Here is a 25,204-nt window from a genome sequence, read left to right as displayed (position 1 = left end):
TGCCTGAAATTTCCATGCAAAACCTCATGTGAGGACCACTTGTGTTTCCATGAAGAAACTCCAGTTTTGCACTTTGGAGCATTTTAACACTTGTGAGTTTTCACATGACGGATGCTCAACCTATAGTCTCCTCCTGAATGTTCCAAGATAGGGAACTCTGGAATTCCCAGAGTACCTTAATAAGAAAAAACACAATACTACTGTCAGGGAAAGGCTGACTTTTAAAACTTAGAAATATTCTAAGTATTATACTCTACTCCTGAAAATAATTTTCCACTCAATAAGGCATCGCAGGTGGTCAAAAATCCCAAAGTATTTGGAATATTTTCCTGCAACCTTCCTGTTGGGTACTTATCTTGTTTTACTTTCATTGGACTGGACTAGGTACAGATTGGAGGTATAACCTTCTAGAAGTGAATTAGAGCTCATTAAAAAACAATGGGGACTATGACGTCCTGTTTGTCATACATATGATGTGCAAAGCCAAGACTCGATCAGGCTCTATGAAGTTCTTCAGGAATAATTTTCTTTGTTTGGGGAAATTTTTAACAAGCTCCTCTCCACAGGGTTGACTTAGAGAGTGGGCTTGTCAGTGACTGAACACAAGTCAATACCCCATCATCAAGAGATAACCAGCCACTTTTCCAATATGGCTCTCCCAAAGAACACTCTGGCATGGCAGCCTTTTGGCCCTTGAAGCAACTATTGGGATTCACCTTCATGATTGTATCTCTTCTCTTTCCTACCTTCAGGAACGTTTCAGCATACAAACCAGATCATTTTTGATTCAGATTCCATCCTTAACCCTGGAAACCTAAGAAACAGTATCTTCCTGAAGTTCTCTATCAGCTGCCTCAAGCCTTGATGATAGCATCATTAGGAAAACTGAACAATGCAATCCTAATTCTATTTATCATTAAAGGGAGCAGGCTTTTGTCCAACTGAGAACCTGGAGTAAAATCTTCCTGTAGAAAAGAGAAATAGTTAATCCTTTATGTTTCATATAAATAACAGGTCATTCATTGAACAAATAATTGACATTAGTGAACTGGTTGAAGTCTAGTTAAATGTGTAGCTTATTTACTATTTGAATCTTAATTGGGTTTTTCTGTTCTAGTTCTCAGCTGAATAAGTACTTTACCTTGTTCCATCAAACAAAAGTATTGTTGCTGGACAATGGTGGTGTATGCCTTTAGTCCCAGCACTTGAGAGAGAGAGACAGACATATCTCTGAGGCTGAAGCCAGCCTGGTCTACAGAGCAAGGTCCAGGACAGCCAAGGATACACAGAGAAGAGAAGCCCTGTCTCAAATACAAACCAACAACAAAACAATAGTATCATAAAGGGAACAGACTTTCATTTTCTTTCTTTAGGTGGCTGAGGCCACACTATTTTATAGCATTCATGGGGGTCAGTAAAGATATTATAAACCTAGAACAACTGTGGAAAATGAAGCCTCAGCAGAACCTGGAAGATGACAGTTACTTGGTAAAATAATGCCTATAAAAGGTAATAAACAAAATCTATATACTTCTAGTGTATTCTGAATCTCCTAGTGTTGGGAAGGGCACTCCTTTCTAATCTGCTGATCTCTGTGCTCAGATGCCTGTAGCTGAAGTTGTATAGTACAATTGAAGTGACTTGACCAATTATCAGTGCTTAGCTGTATAACCTCCATGGGTCCCTGAAAACCCTGGGTCTTGCATTTCTATGAATCAACTGGACCAGATCATCCCCAGAGCCTTTAGGACCTTTCTAACACCCGTGCTTCTGAGTTTCAAAGCAAAAGTCATGATAGCCTGTATAATAGTAGTTTTGTAAGCATTTTTATAGGCACTATGGCAGATCACTAGAGAGTTCACCATGTAATCAGTGACTCACTGCTTAAACCAAATAAACTGTTTTGTGTAAAGAATCAGTTGTCTCACTTTAGATCAATAGCAATGTTTCTTGCTACATCATTTAAAAGGTGGCAGGAATTTTTGGTGCCAAACAGTTACCGTTTGAAAATATTCAAAGTGCAATTCTAAAACTCACAAGCATATATGCCATAAACAAAATTATTTTCATTTTTCCATTTATCTCTCTTACTTGGTGTAATGTAATGTTTAGCCAGAAAACTGTTCTTGCTGGTTCACTCAGGCTGTTTTAAAATGAAGAAATTACAGAGCTATTTCCTTTCTGGGTGGTGTGCTTAAAAAGATATTGGATAGAAGAATGATTTATGTCAGGTGACAAGAGAACTCATCCTTAGACACTGGCAACTATGGGGTACTGTGGGGATGATTCTGTGTGCAATGAGGAGGAGAGCCCGAACATCTGACAGCAGTGGAAGCTTCTCCTCCAGCACACTTGGAGCTATGAAAAAAGACTTAAATAAGCAAGCGGTTCAAAAAGAACATGATAGGAAACACTCTGTGGTCTTCATTTGTGTCTTTAAATTTTTATTTCTCTTAATCCCCTGTGGAAACAACAAATTGTTCAACACACTTTTTTTTTTTGGATTGCTGACTGGCACAAAACACGGTGGACACAGAAGTATCATTTGTTGCAAAGCAGATTGTGTCTGCAGAAGTTCACTAGATAGTTAAATAGGTTTTTCTAAACTTTCTGATCATTAATTCATCTCTTTTAGAAATATAAAATCAAAGAGTAAAACTATACAATGAAATTCATACTTTCATTTATTGAAATCACCCTGCTATTCCTATAAAACCTCAACCACATAAGGAAATTCATTTCTACACTAGAATTAATCCAAATCCTTTTCATTTTACCTAATAAATCCCCTGCTGTTTCTCTGCATAATAGCCACCTTTGATCATTGTCATAGTGATACTACATGGGTGAAGGAAGTAGCCCAGGACAACACAATCAATTTGGAAAGGACTTACATGATTTTTCCACTCTTACACCTGAGAGGTTAGGTCACATTGTACCATAGATTCAGAAGGCAGAAGCCACAGATGACAGTGCCAAACACAGTCCTTCCTGAACTACTGGACACATTGAAATTGGGGTTTCACTGGATCTCAGTGAACTCTTGAGTTCTCACTGGAACTCAGAAAGGTAGATATTGGAGAAGTGATGGCTAATGGAACTACAGAGCAGCAATCCAATGTCCCTGTTGACCTTTGCTCAAGATGCCTACGATGTCTGGTTGTAATGGAGAAAGGGAGAAAGTGGGATTTTATCTTTTGAAGAAGAGACATAAACTTTACAATTGGATATTCCCCTGGATGTGAACTCCTTCCTATATTGAAATGGACAAGGGAGTTTACATTGCAAAAATGGGATTGTGGAAACACATGTCTGAATATATTGAAGCAATGTCTCCCCTCAAGGCATGTGCACAATAAGAAGATATAATCTGACTTGCATAAAATTAAAGGTGCAGGAGAACCATTGTTGCCTCTGGGAAACAGGACACCCTGGGGAAGTGGACTGTAGTACATGAACGGAACCTAAGGGTAGATTTATCAGGAGAAGAATCTCCCTCAAGCAAGAACCCTAGACCTTAAGGTACTAACAAAGATGAGCTGCCCATGCCAAGGCCCTAACCAACTCTCCCATCCAAAGTGCTTAACTTGTAATGAAACAGAGAGAAATCTCTAGCTTTAAAAGGAAAAGTTGCCAAGGGGTATCCCCTGAGTTCAAAGAAATACTCCAGGAAAGGGCACCTCAGAAACTGGTCAATGTGGGGCAAGCTGGTCAGCAGGTAGGCCATGGCAGTTCCAGTGACCTCATCAGAAGTCACTTCCCTGGACAATGTCTTGTATCCACTAGAACCTTAGAATCTTCTGTGATGTCACCAGTGTTGTGGTGACACCAACTGCCTGTGGGGTATTCCTTCAGAGCCTCTGGGTTCACAAGCAGTCATGTTGTCCATGCTGCTCAGGCTGTTTCGTAGGGACAATACAATACAACCAGAGACCAGACCTAGGCAGAAGGCATTCTGTAAAGCAGGAAGAAGGAGATGGCCCTGGGGAAGACACAGTGAGTCCTGGGCAGTGCATGGGGAAGCTTCCTGGAGGAGGGGTCTTGAATAGGTCCTTACAGGAGAAGGGCTTAGCATCTGGAGCCTCACCATTCCTCAATGGCAGACCCAGAGTCCAGAATTTCTGATGATTACTTTCTCAGATATCCAAGAATTGACAAGCCTGTAGTTGGTTTGCTGAGAGATCTGAATTTCCTGCTGAATGGCAAAGGGTGCCAGGAGAAAGTTCTGTGAGAATAACAAAGACTTGCTCTCAGGAGAGAGTGCTGAAGCATTTCATCCTCAATAGATTCCTGTAGGTTATATAAATATTTGATGCCAAGTACAGAGAGGGATAATCCCCTTGTCAAGTATCAAGGTCTCAGAGACTTTGGTCTGGAACACACATGATGTGGGCTGAATTACAGTCTCGGATAAGTGTAGTAGTGTGTGGTTTCTCATCATGCATTTAAGAAGCAAGGATAGGTGTTGGCTTGTGGGACACGTTTGGTGCTGGTGTTTATGGTCAATATGTTTGGGCTAAGCAGTACAGACTACATCTTCAGATATAAACTGACAATGCCCTCAATTTCTTCTTGACTGGGAAAGCTTAAGCACATCAGGGTTAGTGGGACTGCAGTAGGGACTGAGCCATATGTTTAGTGATGGTGGTTGGGAGCAGGGACATAGGTGAGGATTCCAGCTTGAAGATAGCTTTCCTGCTCTTTCAGGAATTCACTGTGTCTCTAGAATTCCCTCTTCCTCAGGCTTCTCTGTGGGAGTAAGTATGGTTTCTCCTTTCCCTGTCCTATTTTCCCTACAAGTTTCCTTGTGTTTCTCTACCTGAAGGGTCTGTTGGGAAAGAGTCCTCCCAAGCCTACACCATCAGTGAGCAGGAGCAGAGAATGAAGAGGTTGGAGAAGCTCAAAAGGGACCTTGAAAGGATGAACAATGAGAGAGACGAACTCCGGGGCATCCTGGCACTTTATAGTGACAAGAATTTGAACAACAGGTAATCATTATGCCCAGTTCTCGGCTGTCTATCTTGGGCCCTCTCTGTTGACCCCAGATTTCCACATATCACAGGAGGCTACAACTCCAGGCTGTCCTCATGTCCAAATGCATTTTGCTGATTGGATATTAGACACAGAACTTGAAGTTCAGACAGGAGTGAAATGGGGTCACAAGCTCTTTTGATTCCTCCAAAAGAAAACTATAGCCTTTGGCATGAATCATTCAGGAAATAGCAGTATTAGTGTGTGAGCTCTTATCATGCATTTTAAGATGCCTAGACTGGTATTGCTTTGTGGGAGATGCTAGCTGCTGTGTGTTTATGGTGAATCATTTTTGTAATTTTCTGGAGCTGCTTTGGGTCCATTTAGTCCTGTCAACAACTGGGAGGCCCTGGTTCTATATGCTGCCCCTCAGTGTGAGTGAGTGGATTTCTGCCAAGTCATCACTGCTTTTCTCAAATTCTGTTCATTTTACACTGGTATAATGTCACATCACTGTATGTATTTGGCATTATGACAGTGCATGTGTGTGTGTGTGTGTGTGTGTGTGTGTGTGTGTATGTCTGTGTGTGTATTCCACTTAAGATCCAGGGAGTCTGTGTAGTGTGATGGGGCTGGAGAATTTACCTGACTGACTTTTTAGGTAATGATAGTGATGAGGCCATGGAGGGTCACTTGTAGCATCATAACACATGACCTCTGTCTGCACCTCTGATGGGCATTAGAAAATCCTGATATAGGCAGTAAACCCTTTTCCCTGTAAATACTGAAGTTTGGGAAATTATGTAGTGATAGAACCAAGGATTGAGAAAAACTTGTCTACAAGGTGAAAAAGTGTCATCACAGGTTTAAGTTGGACCCAGGACTGTGGCACAGGCTCCTGGAAAGTTCTTGAAGACCTAATCTATTCCTTCAAGACCCCTCATGAAGCCAAAGCAGGTCAGCTCCCATTTTTTAGTTCCCTAGCTCTACTGTGCCCAGATCAAGTGTAACAAGTTTAATAAGCACCAAGAGGACCCAGTACAAAGGCATCAGGTTGTGGCATATATGGGCTGGGGTAGTTCACGATTCAACTTGAATTGATGTAATCCTTGAATCCTTAGTTCAGGGATTATTTGCTCCTTGGGCCACATTCTTTCACAGGTTCAACTTTGAGATGATGATGCTGGTGACGCAACACGACCAGGTGATGAGCGAGCTCAAAAACATTCCGCAGCAGATCAGTGAGGCCTTGTACAAGTGCCAGGAGTTGACCAAAAATAATCAACTTTACAGGTGAGTGAGTAACACTGTTGTTTTCCCAGCACTAGGCACAGAATGTGTCCATCATTGTCTTTAAAACAAAGTGAAGACTCTGGTTCTATACTGTTTGCCTCTCAACAGGAAGCTTCCTTCCTCAAAGAAAGGCTCTAGGATTGTGATCTCTTGGTATCATTTTGATCAAGTGTGATGAGGCTGCGAGCCCCTCCAATCATTGTCCTTCCCAGCTCAGCATCTTCTAAATAGAAAAGGTGTGCACCTTGATGGAGACATCAATCAACCTTGAGTCTCTGGGGCACTGAAAACACATTTACAGATCTGGTTTGCATGAGACCCTTAGAATGATGTGTATCTGTTGGGTCTTCTCTCTTCTCCTAGAGAAGCTTTGACCTGTCTCTACCTAGAGGTGGTTCTCTAATACCAAAGACATATATGCAATCATGGGTCCCATGTCCTCTTCTGGGAGATACATGAGTCCCTGTTGGTGTCAGGGTTTTCAGAAGTACCTTGAGTCTTCTGGAATGTTGCTTTCTTCTGGATTTGACCTTCCTATATGTGAGTTCCCATGGCTACTCTGGTCTGTAGTCTGGGGCTGTCTGGGGATCAGGGCCCATGATGAGAAGGGATGGTACTTGGAGAAGTGGGAGGAAGATGGATGGTACCTGGGAATAATCACCATTTCTTCTTTGTGGTTCAGCATCAGGAACTGTCACCTCCTGACGGAGTCTCTTCATATGAAGAGTGAAGTAAAAATGCTCTGGAATGCAAACAGGCAGCTGCTTAAGGAACAGATTACACTGGAAGTGTGTTCTAAGGAAACAAGGAGGCTATGTGTTGAGGCCAGCATGAAGATCTATGACAAATTTTCCAAGTATATCCAACAGGTAAGATGCATGGAGGATGCTTAGGAGCATGTTGCCCTCATGTCTAACCATAAACACAGTCAAGCCCAGATAACCATCCTCCACCTTGTCCAGGCACTCTCCTAATTCTTATCCAGTTGTTCTGTGATCATTTACAAGACTTTCTGTAGAGTTAGGCACTCTCAAAAACTGGATGATTGGCAAGCACACCCTCCTGATCAACTACAAGCTGAAGTTCATTAAGACAGATGGGGTGAACACACATTACACTCCTACATGCCATTGTACTAGAGGGGTTCTATGTGGCTGCCTCCTTTGCAGTAGCACAGAACATTGAGTGATGAAGTCAGGGCCTGTAGCTGGTTTGCTTTGGACCCATGACTCGAGCTGCATATATAGGGGAGGATGGCCTATTCAGATGTAGGTGGGAGAGGAGGTCCTTGGTCCCATGAAGGCTAGATGCCCCAGTGTGGGAGAATTCAAGGGTATGTAGGTGTATGGGGGGGGTCAGTGGTGGTACATCCTCATTGAATTAGGAATAAGGGGATTGGAAAGGGGGTTTCTGTGTGGGGAAGATGAAGAAAGGGGATAACATCTGAAATGTAATAAAATATCTAACAAAAATTATTTAAGTAAAAAAAGGTGGGGGTGGAGGGCTTGTGTCTTTTCTCTTCCTCAACTCCTGAATTGCAAGATGGTCTCCTATCTGAGCCTAGACCTTGGTTCATACTGACAGAGCCTGACAGATAGCTCATCAGTCCTGGTTTCTTTCAGTGTCGCTAGAGTTCTTTCCTGTAGCTTGTATTCATGAGCTGACTGGATGAACAGGGATGTTTGAAAGACTTCTCTCAGGCTGAGAGTTGGGGTGAGAGATGTGAGGCTTCAAGAAAAAGATTTCTCAAACTCTCTCAACCTAGTCTGCAGAAGTTACTTAGTTTTATTTAGTCCCCACGGGATGGATTACAGTGTCCTGTGTCTCACATGAAACATCAGATATTCACAGTCGACATTCAATGATTCCTCCTGCATTTAGTTTCCTTACTGTTTCCTGCTCACTTATGATTTCTGGTATGTGTGTGTGGGGATGGGGGTCATAAGCATATCTGAGACAATACGTATATTGATGCGTGTGTTGAGTGGCCAGTTAATTACATGTGGTTTTGATCAGTCTTTCTGTTTTGGTTAAGCTGTCTGACCAGCATCTTTGAATCTTCTGTCACCTCCCAGGCAGAGCTCCTGGAATTGCTTTGTCTCAACTAACTGCTACAAGTATTCATTACTCACAGAGAGGAAGAAGATGTTCACATGTTTCACTGTTTTGAGATTTCTTGTTGCTGTTGTAAGAAAACAATTTCTTAAAATGGAAGAAGCTAATGCTGTCTGCTTCCGGTTTCAGACACACAACTTGGCCCACTGTGCCTTCTTATGAGCTTTCTTGTCATTCAGCTGAAATCAGCAGGGAAAGGAGGAGGGCGTTTGTTTGCCAGGATGGGTCTTACCCAAGACACATAGGCTCCACATAACCCACAGTTGAGTTATTCAACCCTTTATCAAACAAACAGAACCCATGTTGCCAACACTTAAAAGTCAATAATTTCACATTTAGCCTAGCCCACCCTTCTGAAATCTTACCATGTGACTTCAGTTTCTACTTCCTTGTCCTTTTGTCATTCATTACAATTTCCTAACCCGGGGTTTGGAGGCCCACCCATGTGAGGAACAACCACAAAGCAGACATGTAACTCTTGTAAGCACAGCAGGATATGGGGCACAAAGGGGTGCACAGCAACAGCTGGCTGCACACATGAGACAAAAGGTGGCCCCAAGGATGTCCTATTCAAAGGAAACTTATGGACCTGAACACCAGCCTCTTGTTCTAAGATGGGAGTGTGGGGCTCACCACAGTGTCAGTTCACTTTGCACCAAGGAAACATGAAACAGAGCAGCAGGTCATCATGCTGCTACACCTAGCTCAATAGAACAAAAGGAGACAAATAGTGGTGTAAAGTCAGATTGTCAACCATTGGTAGTGGGAAATCTATTTATCACTATTGAAACTGGTTATAGAGGGAAATCTATTTACCCATATTGAAATCACTTGTAAGAAAAACAAATACTTTAGTACATGGAGGTGAGTAGGAGGCTGCTGTGTCAAATCCATGGGCCTGAGAGCAAACAAGGCTGCCTAAGGGTCTGTGTCCACCTCTCTGCTCTTGGTGGATAGTGACTGCCTGCTGGAAGGTCAGGTGGCTCATTGCATCTTCTCAGCATCCTAGTTTGATTTCCTCATTACCTCCTACCATTTTTCCAACTTTGCCTAAGCTTGACTCAGTTATCTTTGGCCTTGGAGTTTGTCCTGGGTATAACTCTGTGAAACACTGAGTTGCTTGGTGTTGCATCTGCATCAAGCAGAAGGCCCATACCTATGGTGAGGTGCTAGAACAGGGCTGCCTCAGACAGCCCCTTAGGCTCCTGGTAGTCTAAAGCACTCACCCTGTGTTCTGTCTGTAGCACTCTGTAAAGGCTGTCATTCAGAAGTGATTTGCTTTGAGTTAAAATCATCCTCAAGGAGGGCTGGAAGAAAAGAGGAACTTCAGACATGGCTGATGATATAAAATGTGGCAGCCCTTTGAGAAGCCATGTACAACTCTTCAGAAAGTGTATAGTTTCTGTAGTCCCCATTGACCCAGCGACTCCAGAACAAGAAGTAGGTGTCCACAGAGAAATTAGGGCAAATCATGGTTGTAGTGGTACTCCACAGAGCTGCCCTGAAGTAGAAACTATCCAGATGTTCTTCAGTCAAGGAGTGAACAAGTATACTGTAGACCAGCCCTTCCATGGACTATTGCCTAGGGTGATCATACAAACCACCATTTGGTCTTGAACTAGTCAGACTTATTTTCCACAAAATATCCCTGAGAGAATCTCTTTACATGAAGAAAAGTCTCACTTTGCATCCTAGTTACAGAGATTTCCTAGTTGTCTGGGCTCATAGTTTTGGTTACAAAGCCACACAGGTTGTGGAAAATGGAGGGCCTATTGGAAGATGCTGCTAACTTTAGAGTCCCTGAGAAACAGTGAGCAACAGGCAGTAACTGACTTGTCCACCCTGATTCCATGTGCCTTTGCTGGGAACCAAGCCGAGTCTGCACAGCCTTGGGAACTTCCTAAGCAGGCTTGCATACCAGGCCAAAACCCCATATTTCCATCCTTTGTTTATTAGGGAAAAGCATTTATTTTATTGAGCTGTCTATAGGCTATGCCTACAATGTTCCTGTCCCATTCAAGTTTCTTTTTCCTTTTTTTAAAATGTACTCAGATTATGTTTGTGAGTACACTGTCTCTCTCATCAGACACACCAGAAGAGGGCATCTGATTTTACTAAGATGGTTTGTAGGCCACCTTGCAGTTTTGGGGAATTGAACTGAGGACTTCCAAAAGACAAATCAGCTCCTAATCACTGAGATCTCTCTCCAGGATTTTGTCAATTCAAGGGTTTATTTCTTATGGCTTTATAGTGTCCTGGATGATCTCTTACATTAACATGAACAGGGAAAGACAAAATGTTTCTGCAACTGTATGTATGAACATGTGCTTGTGTGTGTTGAGGAATGTGTGTGACTGTCTTTGGGTGTGATTGTGTGTGTCTATGTATGTGTTAGTGTGTGTGTGTGTGTGTGTGTGTGTGTGTGTGTGTATGTGTGTGTGTCCATTGCTGGGCTCAAACAATGCAGGATCATTTTGCTGTCTCTGAGATATGAGGTACTAGGATGTGATAGCAGGAGCCAAGAAGATTTCCTATACCTGTATAACTGTATTTTTGGGTCTCAGGCCTTCCACAGGATTCTCTGCCTCAGTCACCTAGGAGCAGCTCAGAATATTGTTCTGATCTAGTTTAAAAGAAATCCTGTCCATGATCATTCTTGTGATCCACAGAGTTTGTGTCGATTGTGTACTCTTTCTTCACTTCTGAGCTCTCTGGTATGACCTGAGCCTATTGTCCCTTAAGTCACCCCACAAATAATACTACAGTACCTATAAACATAGCAGGGGTATCCTTTTTCCTTCATGAATATTTGTTTTAAAGTTCAAGGCTTTCCACTGGGAAGATTTGCATGCAGCACACTTTTGCTGATTATAGTATCTCTTCAGTGAGCATGGATTTCCTGGGAGATGGTTTCTCTGGGGATTCACAGATGGAGGGGTTCACAAGTAGAACCAGGCAGGTTCCTGCACTCCAGATATAATAAGAGCCTTCACTTCAATGGTGGCTAGGTTCCCTGGAAGGCCTCTGTATAGTGTTTGATTCAGACATTGCTACACAGTTATTTTTCAGTATAATATATATGGACCATTGGAGAAATGTGGTGTTATATTTTAACTCCAGTAAAGTGTGTAGTTCACTGTTCACTTTTAAGCCATTTTTTAAATCTGAGAAAAAATCCCAGGCCCAGGTGCTCTGTGGCCCTTCTCCTTTGAGGATACAGGGAATGACATTAGGCTGAAAGGTCATACTGAATTGTCCTGCTCAATAAAGCTGGTGTTTGTTGGATAGCTGACATGGCAGGTCCTCAACAGGCCTTTGTCTCTTCCTCCCATAGGTCTGAAATACTCCTCCTGAAGCTTAAACAGGCAGACCAGGTCAAGATTTCCCTCAGACACAACTCTTCACAAGGAGAGCACATGTTGACGTGATTGTTACCATCATTGGCAGCCTTTAGACAATATTTTCAAGGCCAGTAACAGGCTGTAGGTCTGTGCTGTAAAATCTGCAGATAAAGAATGCTTCTTAGTTTAATTATAATGTTTTGTATTTGGTTAGAATTTTGATTGCTTTGAGTATATGGTTTCCTTGTTTTCTTTTGAAGTTTTGTTGTTTATTTTTTGTTATGTTATTAATTTGTTGTTTTACTAATTTTATATACTATATATATTGACTCCCCCATTTTAAGTTGGTATTGAATAAATTTAATGTATTTTCATGGATAAAAATGTAATCACTAATTTTTCCCTCATGAGACCTTCTGTATTCATGTGTGGTTCACTGTCTTCTAACACTGGAAGTATGAGGCAGGAATGGACATCTTCAAGTAGCATGTGGCTTAGGCTTCATTATTAGTTCCCAGCCAGTCACAGATACACAGAAAATTGTGCTTTTGATATGGATAGTGTTTCAAAATCTGTGGATCCCAACTTCATAATGAAAAATGTATCCATGCTGTATCTTTGTTGTTATAAATTTAACTATTTAAAAATGTACTATTATGTGGATGATTAAGTTGAATAAAGTAGAAACACAAGTGTATTTCTCTACTACATCCCAAGAAATAAAAATATTCAATAAAGGAGTATAAAAGAAATCAGTAAACATGGAGCTGTATGCCTCTTGTTTTCTTGAAATATAGCATCACTTATGAATTCCCAACAGAGATAATGAATTTCAAGACACTTTTGGAGATGTTGGTTATTTTTTTTTTAGGTTTGATTTTTTTATCCTTTCTTTATTGTTGTTCTAATGATAATGATGGTTTCTTTTTCTTTTTGCTCTTGGTCTGGACAATGTATTTGATGCTTTTATAAAAATTTGTTTTTTTATAAAAAAATTTGGAGGCATTGTTTCTGTTTTTGAGTTATTTCTTTTATATGTATGGATGTTTTTCCTGCTGTAGGTTTTTGCACTACATGCTTGCAAGTCCCCAGAGGCCAGGCCAGAAGAGGTCAGTGGATTTCACCTGTAATTGACATGACAGAGGATTGTTAATCATTGCTCTTTAGGTTCTCTGAGAAACAAATTCTCAAGTGGATAAGCCATCTGTTAAACCACTGCCTGGACTTTTGTCCTTCCTTGAGTGGTATATTATCTGCACTGGATCACACCCAATCAAAGAGAAAAGATTTTTGAGACCTGTAGGGTCACATTCCTGGGGTAGGCATGCTCAGTGTTTAAACTTTGAGGCCTCCATGTAGGGCATTAGAGTGGCTTCCTGATCATGCGTCTGGATATCTTATTGTTAGGGTTGGAGTTGATCTCTCATGTCTCTTCCTGCATGACAATGCAGATTGGGTTTATCAGATGAACTGCAGAATTGAGAACTCTCCTAAATGTGGTAAATAAATAATGTTAAAGTTCCATCAAAACAGTGTTTAGAGTAAGCGTCATACAAACCCAGGGAATGGAGCCTGCAGCAGAGGACACAGGAGTGTGGTGGTGAGTATTTCAGTTCAAGACTAGCAAGGGAGAGGGATGGTAGATGTTGCCAGTATATTTTTCATGTGGTCTGGAAATTTCATCTGACATCTTTTAGTTTTGAATTTAGCTTTATTTATAACTTAAAATTGAAAGTAGAATGCAGACATATTTTTCTTGCTTCTCATTTCTAGATCCACTAATTATGATCAGTTGTAGGCTGATCAGGACACTATGGGTAGGTAGTCAGATCCTGAATAGCAGATGTTGTCTTTGGTTGCCTCCCAGGATCTGAAGGTAAGTCCCCATTGCTGAAGATGCTTTAGATTTTAACATAAGACTTAAAGAATTCAAGCAAGTTCTGACCCAGAGCTTCCACTCTGAGTAGTTTTCACACTACCAGAGGTTGAAATGCAAGCTGTAAAGACAGGAAAGCAGTCAATACTTCTACCTACAAAGCCAGTGAACAACAACATGGCAAGTTCTCTCCAAAGGTGTAAAAGTGGTACTTTTATCTTGGTGGTAACCAACAACTGTCTAATTGGACTCAAGGAGTGCTCAACAGGAGGAAAATGACAACTGTCAACCTAGCCAACTGTTTGTGAGTAGTCAGGACATGGGTCTTGGGGAACATGCTACTGCAGCTTTCCTAAACCAGCACAAATCCTAACTGTATTCTGAGTACTTATCCTTCTATCCACGGATAAGTAAGGCTCTCACCCTTTATAAAGGAAGCTTCTTATTGCAGCAGACAAAGACCATACTCATCAAAATGCAAGTAACCACTGACTGTAGGCTGCCCAGCACCATTTGATACATCTAAAACACAATCCCTATACATTATGCTGTGGGGCCATCTCAGAAGTGGGGGCAGAAAGGTTGTAAGAGTCTGAGGACTAGCAAGTCTGCTGTGAGACTTTGTTTTCTTGATATCACAGGGAAGCCACATCCATGATATTTCAACAATATGGCTGCTAAAATGAGACCTGAACAATGATAACATCTGCTGACATGCCAACATGGATGGAGTAGTCTCACATGGTTCCAGATCTAAAGAGCTGTGGGCAATTAACAGCAGCTGAGAGAGGTAGAATTAGTGTTCCCCAGGACGAGCCCTCTTACTGGTTATCTATTACACAATAGACATCTCTAATAGAATAACAAAACATCAACAAGTAGACAACAATACATGGACTTATCAGGCTACACTTATATATTTATTCTAGTGTGTATAACAAGTGTAATTTTAAAAAAAGAGACTGTGTAGTTGCTAGTGAGTAGGACACACAGGTGTAGTTGAAGTGAAGAGGAGGGAATGTTATAGATATATTTTAATTAAAAACACAATTAAGAAGGAGACATGGAGAAAGCTAGAAAGTTAGCTGTGTGCTGGAATTCCATTTACCCCTTCTCCTAATTGGCTAAGACATGAACAAGCAGCTTTACATGCCTGCCATCAAATCTTCCACTCCATGATGACCCAATAGTGAACCAAAATAAGACTTGTCCTAACTTGCTTTTTGTCAGGAACTTGGTTGCAAAAAGGAAAATAGTGACTAAGGCACAGATCCATCTGACCCTTCTAAGACCCCATCTTACATTGTTATGACTCTAATTTGTCTGTCCTAGATAATATTCGAGTGCTGTGCATAGCCAAGGCAACTCTTGTGAAAGAAAGCATTTCATCGAGGGCTCGATTACAGTTTCAGGAGTTTAGCACATTATGCTCTTGGTGGGTAGTATGTCAATATGCTGTCAGACACTGGAGCACTGGTAGAGAGCTACATTCTGAGCTGTAGGCATAGAGGCAGGTATAGAGCTGGGCCTAGCATGAGCTTTTGAAACCTCAAAGTCCATCTTCTAGAAGGCCACACCTCCTAATTCTTTTAAAATATTGCCAGTCTCCAGTGACTAATCATTCAAGCATATGAGCCTATGAAGGCATTCTTATTCAAACCACCATACAGTCTATTACTAAACAAGGTCACAGATTTAGGAGACCGAGGCTTCAATTTTTGAATCAATCAAATCAATCTATAAGGGGGCCATAGTGTTTTCTAAGGGTATTTATATAGGTTTGATCCTGGGATGAAGAGGAAGAGTAAGAACTGGATTCATCTGGGAAGAATAGATTGCTGTGTGGCGTGGGGAATTAGCATGATTGCTTCAGGCATTGGAGTTCTTTTCCCTTGAGGCACAATCTAAATAATAATTTTTAAAAAACAATGCTCCCAGAAATCTTGTGTTTTTCAAAACTGGTAAAAGTAATTCACTGTGTTCTTCAGACCCATTATCAAATGTCAGAGTAGGACAAATGTATCATGACTAATGAGAGGATAATTTCTCTATTTAATGAATTAATAAAAAGTACTTACAGAAGCTAAGGTAAGATGAAGTACAATAAGGGTCATCAAAGATAAGTTGTGACCATATGTGTATTTTCATTAAGTGTTTGCCATAATGGCAATTATATAATGGGATCATTCTTTGGGTGTTGTGATCTATTCCCTTGGTTGTAAACCACAGGATCTCCAGGCTCTGAGAGACCCTTTTTAGGAAAGGAGCAGCTGAGGTTGGTCCAGTGGAAGCTCCATGTGTAAGGTAGGGAAATGCTAGGGGCTGAGGCAGGAATGGGTGGGTGGGTGAGGCAGCACCTGCATAAAGGCATAGGGAGGTGGTATAAAAGTGTGTTATGGAGGAGAAACTGTGGAGGGGGATAATATTTTGAAATGTAAATAACTAAAAATACAAGAAAACACAAGAGCAAAAGAACCTTAGACAAATCACAGATGTAGGCAACCCTGGAGATGGACAACCTACAACAGAGATCAGGAGCTAAAGATGCAAGCATCACCAACAGAATACAAGAGATAGAAAAAAGAATCTCAGGCATAGGAGATACCACAGATGATATTGACAAGTCAGTCAAAGAAAATACAAAGTGTAAAATACCTGTAACCCAAAACATTCAGGAAATTCAGGACACAATAAAAAGATAAAAAATATTAGAATAACAGAAATAAAAGAGGGTGAAGAATACCAGTTTAATGGCAGAGAAAACCTATTCAACTAAATCATAGAATTTTGGGCTTCTGCTCAAAGACCATCTGTTGGACTCTAAAGATACAAAACCAGGAAATGTGCTCCCCCAGAGACACTCAACGACAGGATTCCTTGCAATGACATGAGGTTTATTAATGATAAGGTGACCAGATGACAACCAGGATACTAGGGTTCTCTTGCATGCAGGCAAGAAGAACCCCACATTAAAGCTAAGGGCAGCTTATATACTATTTTTACAAAATTGATGAGGGCAGTTATACAGTTACTTCTTAACAATAACCATAAATGCCAAACTCCAACAGCCATTCCCAGGCCTAGTTTCTGTTCCCAGGCCTGGTTTCTAAGTAACTCAAATTTACACCTTATCTTTTTTATTACAAAGAAGGTCAGCTTAAGTAGCTTCTGTTTACCAAGGTTTACTTGTTAATGTCTCATAAACTCCTATCTTGGGTCTTTTTTCCTGGAATGTTTGTTTGAGTCTTTGGAATGTGCTCTTCCTGGGATGTGCCTCTGGGGCAGCTAATATTTGACTCAAACTTAAGAATCTTTTAATTTTAAGTTCAAGCTGAGACCTGAAATTACATTCTTACACATCCTTGTGTTGTGCAAGGCTTTACCTCACCTTTCTTCACTACCTGCCTTGCTTGTTCACTTTTCCTTCCATCTTGAATGCCTCTCTCATTGTGTTCCTATCCTTGAGTCTGTTAGTCCACTGCTGCCCCAACTACCTCCTTTCTCTTTCCCAAACCATTTTAGATTACTAGGAGAACATGGTGAAGACTCCCTCTGCCCTTTTCCCAGTTCTTCCTCAGTGCACAGCCTCAGCAGGGCTTTCCATCAAGGTAAGGCAAGAGAAGATGGAGAAGCAGATTTGTCTCCATTTCCTCTTCTCTCTAACAAAAGTCTGTCCTGTGTTTAACCATAGCTCCAAGTCATGCATTTATTTCCCCATACGTTTATAGACACTTACACACAGACAGACATTGGTTACTGTCTTTAAGGGATGCAGAAGGATTTGCATCAGTATACTGAGTATATACCCACATTTCAAATGCTTTCAAAGCAGCAAAATGAAGCTGATAGAAAGTTCAAACTTGGAGTGAAATTAAACATAGCTTCCCCATTTCCTTCTTTCTGTTTTTTGCACTTTGATTACACATATTTGTCTTCCAAGTACAATGTCTTTGCCGGACTCTACGTAACGAGGTTGAATTTACGGGTTTTAACACAGCACTGCATATAACACAGTGTTCTTTAACTATTTGTTCTCTCATAGATTATTAGATCCTGACCACAGTTGCCCCTCCTTCCTCTCCTTCCTGTCCCTCCCCTTATCTCTGCTTCTGGCACATCTACTCCTCCTTCATTTTCCTTTAGAAAAAGGGAAGACTCTCAGCATATCAAACAAACTTGGCACATCAAGTTGCACCAAGATTAGGCACCTCCCCTCATATCAAGGCTGGAACTACACAACTCAGTAGGAGTCAAAGTGTCCTTAAAGAGGCAAAAGAAAGAGATAGAGACATCCTCTTCTCCTGCTCTTAGGATTACCACAAGAAGATCAAAGTAAACACAACCATAACATATGCAGAATTGCCAAGGGCAGATCCATGCTGGCTTCCTGGTTGTCAGTTCAGTCTCTATGAGCTTCTGTGAACCCACATTAGTTGATTCTGTAGGTTTTCTTGTAACACAGTGTTGTTAGTAAGTACTTATTAATAGACTGAAGGAATATATAGGGGGTTGATCCGGTACTGCTATGTATTCAAATGGTAAATACTGACCCCCAAGATCTGGCTACTACCCACTGTATTCCCCAAATACTTGATGTTGAAAATTTTCTGGGTTCTTGATGCTGCAGCAGTCTGGCATCCTGGAGAGGCATCACAGTCTGAAACCTGCTGCTGGTCCATCAGGACTAAAGGAGACCTCCTGTTTTCTTTGTCTCCTTCTCCTCCTCTTCCTCCCCTGCATTTTTTCTATCTGTATTTTTATATTATCTCCTCCTATCTCAAGCCTCTCTTCTCCTTGTGGTCCCTACCTGTGACCCACACCCCACCTCCACAGCGTGGTAACTCACACTTTACCTCACTCTTTTCCCCCCAGTAATTGGCTTTTGCCAGTTTTATTTAACCAATAGTTTTAAATTGGGGAGCAAGATTTACACAACAAAGGCAGGTGTACATGAAGATCCTTTTATCTTGGAGCAACCAGGTCTTGGGGTTCAGAACTTAGCATTTCAATTGCACCTGAGCAAACCCTTAAAAATATGCATATTAGCACTTAGGTAGTTTTATGTTTAAAATAAAACACGGAATAGGAGCTAAGGTGCTATGAGAACTCAGAAAAGCTGCTGAGAAGAGGTCTGTGTTGCTGTGCATAAGCGATCAATCCTCTCTTAGGAATGTGAAGGCCCTGAGCAAGCAGAAATGCATGGAAATGAACAGATGCTACCCGAAGTAGAATGAAGGACAAACATGACTATTGTCAGGACATCATCAGCAATGAGAGAAAGCAGATCCTGATCAGACTCCTTAGTGCCTGCATGTTCTGGATCAGTAGTTCTGCATGAAGTCTTGGGCTCACATCCCCAGAAAAAAGAACAGAAAGAAAGGAAAGGAGGAAAAAGAAGGAGGGGGAGAGATGAAAGAAGGGGAGATTGGGGAGGAAGAGATGTGTTATTACAGCTAGGGTGGTTTTTCAGTTGTGATAAAGTGTTTAACTACTTCTTTGTGATTAAAAACAAAATCAGATTGTGTTAGGGTTTGGAGACCTGTGTTGGAGCTAAGCAGTACCACAACTAGCTATTTCTAATTTTAGTTCTTTAGCCACACTAACATATCTCAATGTCCTCCATGTGATATTCAGCCCGTGATACAAAATGTAACAATCACGTTCAGCCTCTCTTTATCTGGGCTCTCCCATTATAATCAGTCTCAGTAGTGTCTTCTCTCCTTTTTCTTTCATACCACGTTACTCCATTCACCTCTAAAATGGCATCCCACACTCTATAGGAGTCCAGAAATTATTCTTCAAATGCACATAGATTCATCAAGTTGGGAAGCCCTTGACCTACAACCACATAGAAAACAATACTCGGGTTGGAGACCCAGCTCAGATGCTGAATTGCAAATGTTTCCTACCACCTTGGGAGTTACAGTTTCTGGAGTCTGAGTTGCATCTGCAGAACTTCCTGGTGAGAGGAAAAAAGTCTCTGGAGTTGGAGCTACAGGTTTATTTGAGGTCCTCTCAACCCTTGCTTCTTGTGACCACCGAGTGATCATCAGACCTTCACATGAGTACAGTGACATTCATCCACATGCCTACAATAAATAAATAAATGTGATAAAAGTATTTGAGTGTAGTTTAGGTGTACAGACTTATTTGTAGGAGCTAATTTCTTTAAGCTTCTTGTGTATCAACTTTATTATAAAGATTCTAGCCAGCGACGGGGACACTGAAGGTCAAGCTGGGTGCTCAGAACTGGACCTTTTTCCCTGTGGTTGTGTGGCTTATCCCACTCACTAGCAGTTTCTCTAACCCTCCTTTTAATGATTTTTCTTCCATCCTTAAAAATAGAAGCTGCAAGAGTCTATTTTACCACAAGGTGTCAGCCCAGGGTAACATAATCTTCAAAGGCCTTTTACACTCTGATGAAAGTCAGGGAATTCAAAAATTATATAAGAAGCATTAAAATATACAGAACAGTGGAGTGCAGAAAATCTGTTTGATCCCAGCACTCAGGAGGCAGAAGCAGACTGATGTCAGAAAGAGGGGAAGTTTGGGAACCAGGGTCACATTAAAAACAAGACCCAGACCTACCTTGGGAGTTACAGTGTTGAATCTGAGTTGAATCTTCAGAACTCTGTAAAAGGGTCCCTGAAGTCAGAGCTACCGGTATATTTTGAAATCTTCTCCACCCTTGGTTCTTGTGACTGCCACACCGAGTTATCATCTGACCACCACCTGTGTATCATAATATTCTTTCATGTACCTACAATAAATAAATAAATAAATAAATAAATAAATAAATAAATAGCAAGATCTAAGCTAATCAAAGCTCATGATGACCCTGTCTCAAAAAAAAAAAAAAAATTGAAATGATATAAAATTAAATGGTTTTAAAAAAACACCATTTGGCACTGTGGCAAAACAAGGATAATCATGGAAAATGTTGACAGGCATTTATTTTTCTTTACATTTCCTAATCAGCCTAGTCTGGGAATGCTGTGCATGAAATTCCTGAGATGCTGTTATTGAGATCTCAGTCAGTAATTTCTGAGGACGGCTTCATTCAGAGGAGTAGATTACCCACTGACACTTTCTCTACTTCCTCCTTCTAAAATTTTCACGTTATTGACAGCAACATTTTTTTTTTTTCTATTGGTTTGTAATACTTGAGTGCTCCGGGATGTCCTTAATAGAAGAGGTTGAAAGGTGAGATGGGAAGGAGTAAATCTGGTGTAAAAGTCACTCACTAACTCAGATTAATTCTTTGACTGTGCTAACAGTTCTCTGGGAAACTGCTACATGTCTGGACACCAAGCACATGTTAGCTGCAGAGCAGTTGGTCTCCAAGTGTGATCTAGGATTAGTGCAGTATCACCTGGCAACCGGCGAAATGCACAATTGCAGATTTCTTCCAGACCTGATCCCGAATGGAATGTATTCCAGGAGTCAGTAGGTTTCCAGGGATCCCTCCAGTTAATTCTGAGTTCTCCTGCCTTGAGATGGATCACTACTGGGGACCCCTGCTGGCAGTTGCCAGCAGTTGGCATTGTGCACATGGAGGCCGAGGGGCGGGGTCTGTGGAGCAGGCTATGCTCTGCAGTGAGAATCAGGCTCCACATGGGACTGTTAGTCAGGACACCAAGTGCCTTTCCTTGGGATCCCACGGAGAAGTGGGTGAGTCCCAAGTCTCTTTCGCAGGCCCCATGCAACCTGCCTTTATAGGCCTTGGAAATCTGCTTCGGGCCTAGGAGTGGTGAGGTTGGTCTCAGGACTGGGCAAGCATGCAGAGGTACTCAAGGCAGCCCAGCTCTGAACACCTCTTCAGCCCCTACAGGCCTCGGGAGGAATTGCATGCATGTGGTGCACAGACATCCAGCAGGGAAAGATACATATAAATAAAAGAAAACAAACAACAACCTTCCAAAACCAAGCAACACCACAAAAGCTCCAAATGTGTCGCCACACTAATATTACCTAAAAATAAAGCCACATCTCAACATGTGTGGGAATTCTCAACATGGAAATTTGGGAAGTCTTTATCTGGGAAGTCATTATTTCAACTTTATAGTTATCCCCGAGGCTGTATTCAAGGACATGAGAGGCAAATAGCTCTGTATTTCCCTTTTTTAAACACTCTGAATGAATACTCCTTTCCTAAGAGGCTTTAGAACAATACAGTGGTGGCTCTCATTAATTTTGTTTGCATCACTGTTTCAGGACCATGTGAATGCCTGCACCATATTTTAGGGGTATCTAAACATATGACCTAAAGGGTACGGTGTGGATACAGTTTTCATCAATAAGTGGGTGTTCACAGAGTAGACCATGATATCCATGCCCCCTAAAAACTACTGTATAGAACTGGCTAGCTGGCTGGGAATTCACAATGTAGCCTGAAACTCATAGAGGTCCACCTCTGTCTGTGAATTCTGGGGATACAGCAGTGTGACAACACAGGTGGTGACAAGAGCTGTCAAAGTGTGAAGGCTTTGAAAATGATGTTTTCTAATTCACAAAAATGCAGCCATTTCTCTAATCAGCTAGATCAGTATAGCCAATGCATATAGCCACAGCAAAATACCAAAATAATGACCAGAACAACAAAAAAATATCAAAACCTCAAACCAGTGGAACAAAAAGCCTAAACCTCAAACCAAACAAAACCCAAACCAAAATCAAACAAACAAGCAAATAAACACAAATCACTGTGAGCAGTGTTCTCTTGCTGCAGTTTAGCAGTGGTGAACTAAACCATGTGGCCAGCCTTGAAGGCAGGGTATAAAGGCAGTTTCAGATGTAATAGGCTATGGAGATATTCATTGCTACGTCTCTTTAGGGTCTTTTAAGGTGAAGCCTTCCCAAGGCTAAGGATGGAACGTATTATAGGCTTTTGCTCAAAGACTTTTAACCTTAGTTAACTCATCTCCTTTAAAGATTATCGTGGACAGATCAAAACTAGTATTAATTTTTACTCTTCAACTTTTTCTCCTGAATGCTGAGCAGCTATGGATGTGCTTCTGCTCTGTCTGAAGCCCTGCCTGCTGCAAGCACAGCAAGAGGGGTATCCTGCACACCTCTGTGTAGAAACACACTTGCCCTGCCAATCTGGAACCTCTGCTCAAATATTTCTACTCATAAGAAGATGAACATTTTCTTGATGTACAGCAATAATTTTGTAACACATTGTATAATATAATATACACCATATAACATAGACTATAATTTCTAGCATCCTAAGTATCCTTCATGCTTTGTCCTGCTTACCTGTAGCTCCCCTCCTGTTTTTCTGACACATACTGCACACAGCAGCACTGACTTGGATATGATATTTCTTCCTTGGCTGTGAAATGGCTGCTGAACCTAATGAATTACAGCTTTGTTCATTCCCAAGTAGGCACTTTTTACCTTAGTTAGAAATATTGAATTTTCTTAGGTTCTCGGCTTGAAGTGGGATAGCAGTTCTTACTGTCCCCACACAGGTATGTCTAATAATGTCTTGGTCCTGACCTATAACATTGAGAAATGAATAATGGCAGTTAAACAGTTGCAGCAGTAGAATTCTCTGAAATGCTATTTCACAGAAAGTATTAGAGTTACACTTTTCAGATGATCCCTCTGAAACTCTAATATGTCATCATTTATCAAAGGCATTTTAAGAGTGGAGCAGGAATCCTAAGTTCTGTCTGTGACACTGGGTTTAACTTAATTGTGGATGATGCACTTCATATCCTGGACACATCCTTAATGCCACACACAATGGACAGCAAGTATGTAGAAGAGTCCACAGTATGTCATGCTCCATAAGTTTAGGAGCACCCATCTTGAAAGAGAGCATAACCTCCTCTCTAATACACTTTATTAGCATACCACATCACCCCCAACTTAGACCATTTGCACACATCCTTGTGGTTCAGATTAACCACATACTACTGATCATTATTCTCTCCAGTGATATTCATGACTGCATGGTAAATAATTTGTAGTGTCCTTAGGTTCTGTTTTCCAACAAGATTCAGCAATATTGATTAATCTGAGTAGTTGAATTTGTCTTTCACATTGATATTTTGGCCATCTGAGGCTCATGTATGAATCTCATCAGCTGCAGGTACCACACTGGTTGAAAGCTCAGGTCGTTCTCCCTGAAGGTCATGTTTGTTGTTGTTATCCGGTTGTACTGTCATGAGATTCACAAGTGAATCCCATATATGATTCCTTTATTCTTAGCTGGATCTCATCAGAATTTCTGGGTCTGGAAGGCAACATCTTTGCCCTGAATGTAGTTCATCATGCTGCTTCTGGATACTTTTGGAATGGTGCCACCTGTGCACATGCCTTTAAGCTGATTTCACATTATCTCACAATACTCAACATAGCCCATGAGTGTCAGGGAGTTACCTGAAATTTCCCAGCCAAATAATTGTTTGTTCCTACAGGGTTTATCATTGAATATACTTTGTTGACCTAAGTGATGCTTTTTGATAATTTATTGACAATTTATTTCTTCTGGCATTTTCTTCCTCTGTGAGGAAGGATTATATCTTCAGCAGGGTATTCCTGTAAATATGTTGACCATTGTGTGATTTTTCAGCCAATACTTTCATGCCTGTGTGCTAATTCAAGATCCAAAATTTCCATGGGATTACCTTCTGTCCAAAGAGGTCAAATGTGACTCTGAAGTGCTCTCTAAATACTTTCCAGGACCAGTCAATGCCAATGACTCTAGCTTTAGCATCCTAGTAATGGGTAAATACAAACAGGCAGCCATTAGCTGTAAATGATAGAGCTGCTGACTGGGGTAGCTTCAGATACTAACGGGGTCTACTGCCAAAGGCAGCCAGTGATTAAACATGTTACTCAACAGACCTTTTTCCTGAAGTCAGAAAATCTAATTTACTGGTAATAACACCCTGTGGCCAGTGCATAATCTATGATGTTTTTTAACTTCTTGGGGCAAGTGAAAAAAGGAAATAGAGAAAATTCACATATACGCACAAATACACACACACACACTGAATGAATGAATGAATGAATGAATGAATGAATGTATGAAGCAAAGGGCAGGATATAATAAGTTTATACATACAATTATACATGCATGGATACACATGCACACACACACACATGTATACAGACCTACAGATAGACATGTCTATATTCACACACTGAAACATTAGAGCAAAGCTCCAAAAGCAGGTTCCAAGTATTCCACACATATATACATATATCAGTAAACACAATTGGTGGAGAGTAGAAACAATGTTCTAATCCCCTTTATCACAACCTTTACATGGACACACATAGTCCATGGATGGAAGACACAGTTCTCCAGCCACACCACACCATGCTTTATTCTTTCATCCATCATTTATATATCCCAGCAAACTCTTTCAAGCAGTATATAATTAAATGTGAATGTTTCAGTTTCCTTCCAATAAATGATTATGATAAAAAACAACGTGATAATACATCATTAGCATTAAAGGAAATAACATTATGTATTAAGGTTAAAGAAACGAAGTTATTCTTATAAACCCACGTACATCCATAACCAAGCAACTTATTATAGATTCACAATATGTAAGCAAGAACGGTAAGTTTCTCAGCTAGTTTC

At 41.0% G+C, this 25,204-nt stretch overlaps 1 protein-coding gene across 1 annotated transcript; it reads left to right on the top strand.

Annotated features, from left to right (window-relative positions):
• The first annotated feature begins 1,404 nt into the window (after positions 1 to 1,404).
• On the top strand, positions 1,405 to 18,830 carry LOC143441121 (disks large homolog 5-like). The gene is made up of 6 exons (XM_076928218.1): positions 1,405 to 1,488; positions 3,816 to 3,996; positions 4,826 to 4,988; positions 6,133 to 6,264; positions 6,947 to 7,133; positions 18,765 to 18,830. The coding sequence occupies exons 1-6, from the start codon at positions 1,405 to 1,407 to the stop codon at positions 18,828 to 18,830; spliced, it is 813 nt and encodes a 270-aa protein (XP_076784333.1).
• The last annotated feature ends 6,374 nt before the right edge of the window (positions 18,831 to 25,204 follow it).

Source organism: Arvicanthis niloticus, chromosome 2 (genome assembly GCF_011762505.2).
Source record: "Arvicanthis niloticus isolate mArvNil1 chromosome 2, mArvNil1.pat.X, whole genome shotgun sequence".
Lineage (NCBI taxonomy): Eukaryota > Metazoa > Chordata > Mammalia > Rodentia > Muridae > Arvicanthis > Arvicanthis niloticus.
Note: the sequence above shows the minus strand (reverse complement) of the source record. Positions and strands in the feature narration are given on the sequence as shown.